The sequence below is a fragment of the Lynx canadensis genome, chromosome B4, assembly GCF_007474595.2.
Source record: "Lynx canadensis isolate LIC74 chromosome B4, mLynCan4.pri.v2, whole genome shotgun sequence".
NCBI lineage: Eukaryota > Metazoa > Chordata > Mammalia > Carnivora > Felidae > Lynx > Lynx canadensis.
The window spans coordinates 63,826,301-63,838,368 of record NC_044309.1 but is presented as its reverse complement, the minus strand read 5'-3'; the positions used below and the strand labels follow the sequence as shown (position 1 = coordinate 63,838,368).

Below are 12,068 nucleotides of genomic sequence, written 5' to 3'. Positions count from 1 at the left end.
GTAATTAAGACAGACACCCTGAGGTCTCTTAGGGTTCTAGTTCTAAATTATTTTGTGTGTGTGTGTGTGTGTGTGTGTATGCCCATGTGTTCTCCCCTCTTTGAAGGAGGTGGACTTTTTTTTTTTTTTTTTTTTGGGAGAGAGAGAGAGAGAGAGAGAGAGAGAGAGAGGCTCCAAGAAGGCTCTACATTCATCACAGAACCCAACGCAGGGCTCAGTCCCACAACCCTGGATAATGCCTGAGCCAAAATCAAGAGTCAGAGGCTCAATGAATGACTGGGTTACCCAGGTGCCCCTAAATTATTTTAAAATATTAACTAAAAGAAGATCATTAAGCCACAGTTAATTCTGAATTACCAACACTACTTAAGAACCGGTATCATATCTTTTTTAATTTTTTTTAACGTTTATTTATTTTTGAGACAGAGAGAGATAGAGCATGAACGGGGGAGGGTCAGAGAGAGGGAGACACAGAATCCGAAGCAGGCTCCAAGCTGTCAGCACAGAGCCCAATGCGGGGCTCAAACCCACAAACTGTGAGATCCTGGCCAGGCCGAAGTCAGACACTTAACCGAATGAGCCACCCAGGAGTCCCCAGTATCAATTTTTTTTTAAATAATCTAAAAGCCAACAAATTCAAAAGGTATTCAGAATTGGTTTCCAAGTGCAATATACCCCTTTCTTCCCCTCTGTAATGGTTGCTTTTCCTTCCTAATTATGTTTACTTGAGGTTTTGGGTTTAAAGCTCTGCACACATACGCCAGCATTAGCAGAAAGCAAGCCACATTGTGATTTAAAGCGGGAAAAAAATGGTTGTATATGCCAAAAAGATAATGTGCAAGATGACAGTATCTTCAGCTCAACAACAGAAGTCATGTCCAGTCCTGTCTCCATCTAGTTACCTCACACAGAGGTCAACTTAAAAAAAAAATCTCCTAAAACCTTCTAGAGAATGGCACTCAGTAAGGCTTATCAACAACACACATCCGTTATAATATAAACCTTTTTCAATTTCAAAAAGTGACGGATAAGGCCTCTTCAGCAGTGGCATTTGATTCCACATTAGTCTGCAGTATGCAAGAGAAAACAAAGACCCGTCATTCTGAACCTTCCATTACAGACCCACGCCAAACTGCAACAAACATTCTTAAGGAAATTGCTGTCACCGGGTACTTCCCATAAATGTAAACAGGTTTCTTATTTTCAATTCTAATTTTAAAGACAGAAACACACCAGTTAAATATTACATTTTAGAAGAGTGCTTTTTCTCCATAAAATACTGTTTGAAAACAGTGAGCATGTATAACCAAAAGAACAATTGGAAATAACCCCAGGGGTGCCTGGGTGGCTCAGTCCATCAAGCATCCTTTGATTTCAGTTCAGGTCATGATCTCATGGTTCGCAAAACTGAGCCCAATGTCAGGCTCTGCGCTGACAGTGTGGAGCCTGCCTGAGATCCTGTCTCCCTCTCTCTCTTTCCCTCCCCCCACTCTCTCTCTCTCTCTCAAATAAATAAATAAACGTTAATAATTAAAAAAAGAACCCAGAAGTTAAAGATCAATCAAAGCAATTCTTTTTTAATTCTCTATTTATAAACTTGTAAAGTTTGCATTAGCAACTGCAAACAGAATAAGCAAAAAAACAGATTCAACAAAGAAGACTTTTTTTTTTTAATTTTTTTAAATGTTTTTTATTTATTTTTGAGACAGAGAGAGACAGAGCATGAACAGGGGAGGGCCAGAGAGAGAGGGAGACACAGAATCGGAAGCAGGCTCCAGGCTCTGAGCCATCAGCCCAGAGCCCGACACAGGGCTCGAACTCATGGACCGTGAGATCGTGACCTGAGCTGAAGTCGGACGCTCAACTGACTGAGCCACCCAGGCGCCCCAAAGAAGACAACTTTTAAAGTAAACTTTAAAGAACCCTAGAGTATATAAAAATAAACACAGTCTCATTTAACATACATTTCTGTCCAACGCAGTCAAGTTTTTGATGATATCTGTGGTTTTCTGAAAGGCTTTACAGTGTTTTAGTTTTTTGTTTTAATTATTTTACTGTTTATTCATTTTTGAGAGACACAGAGAAGAGCGTGAGTGGGGGAGGGGCAGAGAGAGAGGAAGACACAGAACCTGAAGCAGGTTCCAGGCTCTGTGCTGTTAGCACAGAGCCTGACGCGGGGCTTGAACTCACAGACGCAAGATCATGACCTGAGCTGAAGTCAGACACTTAATTGACTGAGCCATCCAGGTGCCCCTACAGTGTTTTAGTTTTCAGAAACTGGAGAAGCAAAAAGACTGTGCAATTAAGGTTATATATTAGCTCATAACTTCCCAGCTTTTCTTACAGAACACTTCTATTCCTATAGTCATTTAGTCCTAGAGTTGGAAGTTTCTAGGAGAGGTTCTCAGCCCTAACTGTACCTATAAGGGGAGAAGGGTAACATAACAAAGCCCCGGCTTCACCCCCAAAGACTCTGAACTGCCCAGGGGGGAAGCCGGAGTGGGATCATGGGGTCAATGGCAGCAGTATTTTTGTAAATCACCCAGGTGACCCTAATGAGTAGTCCGTATAGAAAGTCACTGATTCTGACCCAACTCTTCCAAAAGAAGATCCCAGAGAGCATATTTAGGCTTTGCTTACACACTTCCTATGCTGAGACCCAAAATCTCATCCAAAACTCTAAAGATAATATAGTACTTTATAAACGGTCACTTTTCAAATATGAATGGCTATACTTACAAGGCATGGTGACCATCCTTTCCCCTAACAACCACAAACAGAGTTCTATGATCTTTGTACTTGTACCCCTTCCTCAAAATCCCTTCTTCCACAGGATGGGCCCTTCATCATTCAGGTCCGGCTCAACCATCACCTCCTAGAGAGGCTTTCCTGATCACACCATCCCTAGCCAGTCTCCATCTCTTCACTTGTGGCATTTCTCACATCCTGACTGTGTGTGTTTGTGGACTCTCTCCCAGGTCTGAAACATAAGCTCCATTCAGGCACCTCCATCTTGTCTGTCTTGCTCAACACTGTATCTTCACCATGTGGCATAGTGCCCAACATAGTAGCCACTCAATACAAACTTTTGAATGGATAACTGAAACACAACAACAGGCATGGGCAATCTAAAGCAAAACAAAAACTCAGATTGCTACCTAATGAAAACAGTTGACAGTGCAGATACAAATACTGAACTAAGTGTAAATGACAAAATATATCACTGTGTGTGTGTGTACGAAAACAAATACTCTAGAGGCTGTAGACCCCCCTCAATGTAACCATATAGCTTCAAACTATACAAAGTTTCATGGATATTACCCCAAATTTACAGATGTAGTCACCTTAAATTCTTTATTATGCATGTTTCCTATTGAAAATCAAGCAAAACATAAATCAAAATTTAAGATAAACTTTTGATATACTTTGAAAACATTCCAAATATTCAAAGTCAGAAATACAGCAAAATGCTAAACATTAAACAGAAAAATGTAACCAAGTTGGGAAACACTGTTATCTAGTCATGGGAAGAGCATATTAAAAACACATAAAGGTATGAAATTACTTGGAACACATGAAATGATAAAATCAAAAAACTCAGATTGGGGTTGGGGGGAAACTTGGAGATCACTCTACATAAACTCCTTTCTAAGTATGAACCTTCCAGACCAGTGTTTCTAGCATGTGGTTGCCTACCCTTTCCTTAAATTTTTTTTGGTGACAGGGAGCTCATACTTCCTAAGAAAGCTGCCTCATTCCATTATTGGAACCTGTACTTGTTAGTTCTTGATTTGGGCCCCAAATCTGGCTCCCAGAGACCCACTGGGCCCTGGTTCTGCTCTCTGAAGCCAAGTACAAATATGTCAATGAAATAAACTCAATGAATCAGTTCTATAACAATATAGATATGATTAAAGAACTACAGTGAATCCAGAAGGAAAAGGAGTTGGGCCAGGTATCAACGGAAAGGAAACTATGAATTATTAAAAATAAAATAAATAAATAAATGGACAGAATACAAGTGTGAAAACAAGTGGATATCCTGGCTAGAAGTGAGTGACCAGAGCAAAATAGATAGGACGAAAAAATACCAAAACAGCTGATGCACATCCTAAAGGCTAGGTAAACATTACTGTAATTACATAAGATCATCTGTATTTTGTAAAAAAAAAAAAAACAAAAAAAATTAGAACGAATTTGAAAAGTAAAGGGACAGGTAGATAAAATAAGTAGACAAGGTAACTCTAAACACAGCATCACAGAAATTTAGAGCTGCAAAAATCATAGAAATTTATCTACTCCCATCCCCTTAATTTTATAGACAAAATAATTAAATCCCCAGAAGGAAAAGGTATCAATTGTCATTCTTCTATTCTGTTTTCATTGTAATAGGAAGAACTCTTTTGCCAACAATATCCTGTCTTGTACCCACTGATCCCATCGGACTTCATGACATGCCAAATATTGCCGTGCTGTGGAAGAGCCTAACCAACTATCTCAAAACTCAACTATCACGGGGCAAAGATGGGAGAACATAAAGAGGCCCAATTGTCTGAATCATCTTGGCTTCCTCACCAAGACCCCAGTATGGACAGGATGCAGTCACACTGCAGGACCAGCTCTTGCTGGCCATGGAAACCTAGCCACTATTATGCTGATACACATAGCTCCATCGTCAGCCAAGAAGACAAGAATCAAAACTGCTGCTAATTCACCCACAAGACTTTCCATCTTTTTCCTTGGTATTATCACACAGGCCTGCCACAGGACAACCCCAACAAACACCATCCATTTGTTTTACACACGCCTGCACTTATTTTCTCTCTTTCAGCACCAGAGCCATCCTCAGGGCAGAAGCTGGGCCACCTGCTCCCTCCAAGCCCCCAGAGTCACCCACCCTCCCTGAGATTCTCTGGTTTTCTTCTCTACGCAGTCCAATTTTCTTCACACTTGCAACATCAGTGACTTAAAAAGGTAGCCCTGCTCTAGAAAAATCTGCATTCTAAAAGGATACAGTATTAAATGAAAGACAGCAGGTTGCAAAGTAATATGTATAAAGTGACCCCATTTTTATAAAAACAAAGGAATAGAAACAACAACCCTGTCAATGGATTTATGTTAAAGACATCTTAAAACAAGTATAAAGAATACTCATCAAAGTATAGAAACACAGACAGAATTGGGAGGAGAGAAAGGAGAAAACTATTAATTTGTATATGATTTTACCTAACTTGGATTGTTGCCATAAATTGTTGTAATTACAGAATCCTAATTCTGAAGGAGCAATCAAACTCTTGTCACCAAAAAAGGAAAGGAAAAAAACTTAAATTCAAAAGGGGCGCCTGGGTGACTCAGTCGATTGAGCATCGACTCTGATTTCCGCTCAGGTCATAATCCCAGGGTTGTGGGATCAAGCCCAATGTCAGGCTCCACACTGAGTGTGGAACCTGCTTAGAATTCCTTTCTACATCTGTCCCGCTCCCTGCTCACATGCTCTCTCTCTCTCTCTCTCTCTCTCTCTCTCTCTCTCTCTCAAATAAAACAAAACAAACAAAAACACTAATGCAATTTCAAGTTTTCAGTCAGCAAGGGGTGTGAGCTGTTTCTCCCAGGCCCCTCTCTAACTGACGAGGTCAGCAAGGACTGTTTCCACTTAGGCTGACCTCTGGGGCCTCGCTGTGTTCAGCCCAGCTTCTTTGCCATTGTTTATTAATTTTCAATCTCCTAATTCAAACTGCAGTCAAACTAACTGGTGAAAACACTGTTAAGTTGTTATGTCTTCTGTGTTCTGGAAATTAGGTCTGAATGAAATGGTGACTAATTGCACAAATTACTCATTTGTTTTATTAAATTGAGGGTTGAGTACTGGATTGTCTCATGGAACTATGCCTCCCTCAAAGAAACATGAATTAAAGGACTCATATGCCTTGGCCATCAACCTTACCCTCTAAAACTGCTCTACCCCATCGCACCTTCCTTGCAAATGGAACCACCTTACTACACATCCTAAGAAAATACACCACTCTATTCTTCCCCATACCTTCCACATCTAGTCACCCAGCATTGGGTTCCACCCTACACCTCTGAAGGGCTGTTAGGTGTGACCCCTCCTCCAATCCCTTACCGTTCCCGGCACACAGCTCCAATCCCCCCTCTAGAGCCAATGCTGGGACTTTCTAAACCACACTTGTGACGGGCGTGTACCACCTTCCAGGGTGGTATGGTGCAGTGAGAAGAAAATGGGCTTCTTCCTAAACCAGGTTTCACCACTTAGTTGGCAGCTTGAGAAGAATCATTAACCTAAAACCTACTTTCCTCTTATGCATAATTTGAGTAATATCTACCTCATAAAAAGATCGCTGTAAGAATCAGAGATAAGACATGCAAAATGCCTAGTCCTAAATGGAGCTTTGTACATAATTAAACACTTTATTATTTTTGCTATTTTTTATCTGTAAAATGAGCAGTAAGTCTTCGAATTACTTTGAATATCACATAAGATATAAGGCACCAAATACAGTTACAAAGTGTTTCTTTTCATTTCCTTTTAATGGTTCCCCATCTTCAAGGCAAAATGTAGCTCCTGCCACTTTCCAATTTCAACTCCTGCCACTTGACTTCACGTCTTCTCCTTCAGCACAATGAATTATTGTCAGTGCATCTCTTCATGCCTTCCTCTCCTTCAAAGCCATATTTACAGGTACATTATGTTTTACAGTATATTTCAACATGCAAGTAGCCATCATATTTTCAAATTTGGAATGCGATGTCCATAAAGTACAACTGTATTTAAGGGAATGATATAGTAGAATATTCACAAGCATGCAAATCCAAAAAAATTGCCCAACCATGGTTACCATACATGTTCATACAAGCATAATGAGTGTGATTAAAGATACAAAAACTTGCTAAATGATATCTGAGAAATAACTTTGCCAGAGATGAAATTTTGAGCTGAAATAAAAAGAAGGGTGCAAGTTAGAGCAATTAGGTCAAAAAAAAAGAAAGGAAGAAATATGATTGAAAGTGGTGTTGTTTGTTGAGGTTGTTTGTAAATACTTTCCAAAAATGTATGTGCATATACTTTTTTAAAGTATCATTCTTTTTTTTTTTTTTTTTTGGAGAGAGAGAGCGAGAAAGAGAGCACGTGAGTGGGGGAGAGGGGCAGAGGGGCAACGGGAGGGAGACAGAATCCCAAGCAGTCTCTACACTTGGCACACAACACGGGGCTTGATCCCACAACCCTGGAATCACGAGCCAAAATCAGAAGTCAGATGCTCAACCAACTGAGCCACCTAGGCACCCTACATTGATATATTTTAGATGTTTTAATTAATTTGATAATAAAAATAAATATTTCTTTTTTGAAAAAACAGTGAGCAAGAAAATATAAGCTTAGGTAAAAGAATTAGTAACATTCTCTATGTTTATTTATAGATGGGAAGTGAAATCTGGGGATTCCCACCACAGTATGATTTCATGATTTAGAATATACAACAAGCATATGAAGAAAAAACTTTCTGTTTAAAGATGAATCAAAGTAATTTAATGGGTTTCCTCAGGTCCCTAATGTGACAGTCTCTAAAAAGTGTGTGAGTTCAATGTTTACTCCTTGAATGATTTAACCATAGCCCTGAAAAATCATAAAATCGGTGCCAGGAAGAAAAGCTGCCCATTGCCCACAAAGTGCTTCTTCAGCAAGTGGGGTCTATCCTTGGTGTCAGGGTTGAGAACATGAGCAAAAAAAGGGAGTTGGAGATTCTTAGTACATAGTCTACTGTAACCTAGCTGCAAAACTTTTCTAAAGATGTCACATGGATGTTTTCTAAAATGCCATCAGGAATGCTGAATCATTCCTTTCTGAGGAGATCTTTCTCAACTTTACTACTTTCTAAATTTCAAATATTTTTTTGAGTAAGAAACAAAACAAAACAAAAAACAAATAAACAAACTTAAATTCTAGGGGTTTTTTTAAATGTATGTATATTTTTAGTTTTAAAATTATTTTAGAACTATGACTCTTCTTCAAACACTATTTTGGCCTGAATGACACTCACAGTGCTGATTTATACACATCCCAAACATACAATCAGCAGGATCTGGACATAACTGGGCATGGGTGCCCCTCAGGTCACTGAGAAGCAAGCATTACTTGTGAAATCATAAAATGATGGTCACGTATTCTAACGGGTATATGGTTTTGTCCAGCTCCCCAAAGATAATTAAAACGAGAACATTATGACGATGTCAGAAGTCATTGTTTTTTTCATATCCTTAGTACTTTTCTTTTTAAGTGTGTTCTTTTGGGTCATGTAGACAGTGATGTAGGCACAGGGCAGAGCTCTAAATGATGTCAGGCCAGGTCAAAAAGCAATCTAGACTAAGGGAAGAAATAACTAGAAAAACATTCAGGAATTCATTGTCTTGATTTTGAACATCTTCAGGCAATGCTGCTCATTTCCATTATTGTCACAGCGGTAATCAGCCTGGGAAGGAGGGCAGCAACATTGTTGGGTGCTGACTCTTGAAAACAAAATGACCTGTAAAGCCTGAGCCATATTGCTACCCTACAAATTACTAATGTTCAACTTCGAAAAACAGTACAGTCTTTCTCTGTTGATATTCCCATAAACTGGACCAATTATTTTTAAATGAATCATAGTTGTTGAAAGAGCCTAGAAATAAACCAAAGATTTTTATACTTGGCTTTACAGATAAAATGTAACATTGCACCTGAAATGCACCTATATGCACCTGAAAATGAACAAAACTTCCCTTTTAAAAATCAGAGCACTCATAAAACATGTCTTTCAAAAATGGCTTCTATATGATATCATCATTGGGATATCTTTGTTTGCACAATTCTTCTGGATTTACTTTTCAAACAGGAAATATTATTGAGACAGATTTAGCTCATTTAATAATATTCCCAACTAAAGTGTACATTATGTTTAAAGGATAAAAATACCAGGTTAGTCTATCAATCAAATATAATGATTATTTTTATTACTCTCAAATAAATTGTATGTAATTGCTTAAGACAGTTCATTAGGAATCAAAACACTGAATTAATTTATGCTAAGTGCAACTTAAAATACATATGTACATGAGTATAATTTGGTAAAAATAATCACGATAAATTTTTTATTAACCTCCTGCTATATAGAACAAAATACGCCTTAGATTTTAAAGAAAAAAATTTATAACTACTATGTATCATTCTTTATTAAGAAACCACTGTTATACCATGCTCACAAAATGTTTTTTCTCATTTTCCCCATTATTGTTGATGATAGTAATATAGTGTTTCAATAACAGTTCCCATACCTCCTAATTTTCTTAGTCTTTCTCTGACACTAACCAATACTGACTAGTGAATGTTTGATAAAGGTGTACCTTCTTCCAGTATAAATTTTTTTCCATAAAATATTTATTACACACTTACTATGTGCTAGGCTTTGTTAAAGGCTTTAGATGCAAAGTAAATTAAGACAGATTCCTTGCCTTAAGAGCTCATGGTCTAGTAAAGGCAAAGACAATTGCATTATGGTTTACTATGCAGGCTAAGTGCAAATGACACAGAAATATCCCTAGAAACGTTGTTTAAATCAAGCAGGAAGCTCAGTTAACAGTAATACTTCATTAAATGAAGTCTACCTCCTTTATCAAGGAGGTGATAGCTTACCACTGCCTGGTTTGCACTTCCTCGTCTTGGCAAAGCAGTGTTGATGGGTGTAAACATCAAAACATCTCTGAGAATTACAATCACTATCCTGTTTCCTGACTTCACAAGGTTTAGCATTGCTGAATTTAAACACATCAGACCTAATCTAAGTTGGACAATACCAGTAAGCCCAGCTGTTGTTAAGAACAGACATGTCCAGTCCATGGTAAGAAAAACATGAACTCAAAATTAACAGCCTGATACACAAAGATCAGGTGTCTAGTTGGGGTGTTCACTGTATGTTTATTAGTTGGCTTTTAGGCATCAGAATAAAAATTAGACATACCTGAAAGTATAAGTGTTGGCCATATTACGTACTAAGTAGAAGGCAAGTTCATTAGACAGGTCATAAACCATGTTTTTTAACTGTAACAACATAAAACAGATGCCTTCTGAAAAAGTGAGTACATGATAAGAAAACATCTTCAATAATACATACTAAATTTAGAAATAACACTTTAAATGCCAGAATGCACCTAAAAATAAAGACTTGCCACATTGAAAAGCAGTGGGTACATTTAAATTTATAACCAGTGAGTTGCTACCCATAGTGCTTCAGGAATCGGGTAAAATAGACTGAGTTCCTTCAACAGTATGTATATGCTTATGAGTGCTTGACAGGACATCAAAGCATATCCATTATTTTCTTCCAAAACATTAGCCAGTCTTTTAAAAAAGCCAAATACGAAAAGACTACAAAGGACAAGTGTTACGCATTTTATAAACACAGTCCCTTCAGACAGAAGAGGCTCATTTGACATGGACAGCCACCCATGTATTTGCTACCTACCATTCAGACCATTTGTAAGGGAGTTTAAATCCTCCCTGGTCAGGGTGACCTTACAGGACTTGGGCATGGCTCTGCCTCACTCAGAAGTGAAATCAAGGCAGTGGGATCATCCAGCGGAGTTGTTTTTCTCAGGCAGCCCATGACAAGAATAACTAAAGTCAAGGAGAATGAAGATTGCCCAGACTTTGTCAAATGGGATTGGCGGGGAGTTCTTCTAATAACAGTCCCCTCTTGCATCAAGGAGTGGTTACGTTCAGAAGGCTGAGGTAGCATAGATCCTACATCCTTAAATTGTGGGTCCCTCAGCACAAACCTACTCATCGCCTTTGTGGATTATGGGATTGTCGCTGGAACCCAGGTTTGAAATAACAGCAGTTTTGAGAAGTTGGATTTACACATTCCAACCCAGCAGAAGGTCGCCTCAGAGTGCTAAGACTTGAAGACTTCTGAATGTCCCTCCCCCACAGCCTGAAGGGCCACTGCCTCTCGAATTCCAGCTTATACATTCATTTCCTGGGCAATTTTTCTCTCGGGGGGGGGGGGGGGGGAACAATGGACTTTCAATCCTCTCTTATCAACAAAGGACCCTAAGATGAAGAAACATTCCTTCCAGCCGCATCCTTCCCGACTTCTGTGTACATGATGAGTGGGCGTTGGGGTGGGGGACGGGGGCCGAGCAGGGATGAGGTGACAGGCAACTCACCTCTTTCAGCTGCTCCAGCTCTTGCTTGAGGCTGTCGTACTCTGCCTCCAGCTCGTCATACTGCTGTTTGAGGGTCAGCTTCTCTTCCAGGACCACCAGCCCGTACTCGGCAGCCTGGATCTTCTCGTGGGTCGTCTCCGTGAGCTCCTTGGTCAGCCTCTCTATCTCAGTCTTGTAATGGTCCACAGTCTGCAATACCTCTTCTGCGGCCATAGCCCCGGCGGATGGAGGCAGGAGGGGGTGTCGGGGTGGGGTGATGGATGGGAGGCAGGCGGGGGGGGAAGGGTGAAGGCGGGGGGAGGGAAGGGTAAAAATGGAAAAGTGTGGCTGGGTGAACGTGCGGAGCGGAGCGATGCCCTGACTGCTGCTCCGGCGGCAGCGGCTACACAGCCCGAGAAACTGAGGAGGAATGCAACATGGAGAACGCAGGGAGAGGATCAGGGGCGAGGCGGCAGCCGCTGCCGCATGTGTCCTCTGGGCCGGCCCCTGCGTGCGCTCAGCAGCCGTGCGGCATGGCCTGGGCTGCGGCGGCCGCGGACGACGAGGGGCTCCGGATCTGCTTATTCAGAGGCGCCCGGCCGCCATGTCTCCGGGGCAGCGTCACTGCAGTCTCCCCGGGGCCTGGCGCGCTCCGGCTCGCGTCTCGCTCGCTCGCTCCACCTGCTCCCTCTGGCTGTGCTGCAGCCGGTGCGGAATGATGCAGTCTCGGGCCCGCTCCCTCCCTTCGCGCCTGGCCCCGGCTCCGAGCAGGGGCGGGGAGGCGGATGGAGTCAGCGGGGGGGAGGGAAGGAACCGACGGAAACATCCCGAGGCGCCTCCCGCCGGGCGCGGGGGCCACCGCCGCTGCCGCC

At 41.0% G+C, this 12,068-nt stretch overlaps 1 protein-coding gene across 3 annotated transcripts in view; it reads right to left on the bottom strand.

The window, feature by feature from the left end:
• Nucleotides 1–11,465, bottom strand: part of BICD1 (BICD cargo adaptor 1) — a 260,628-nt gene extending 249,163 nt beyond the window's left edge. For all 3 annotated transcript variants that reach the window (XM_030322126.1, XM_030322124.1, XM_030322125.1), the window contains exon 1: nt 11,218–11,465. In XM_030322126.1, the coding sequence (XP_030177986.1) occupies nt 11,218–11,430 (213 nt within the window). In that variant the 5' untranslated portion in view covers nt 11,431–11,465. The remainder of the gene's footprint in view (nt 1–11,217) is intronic.
• Nucleotides 11,466–12,068: the final 603 nt, after the last annotated feature.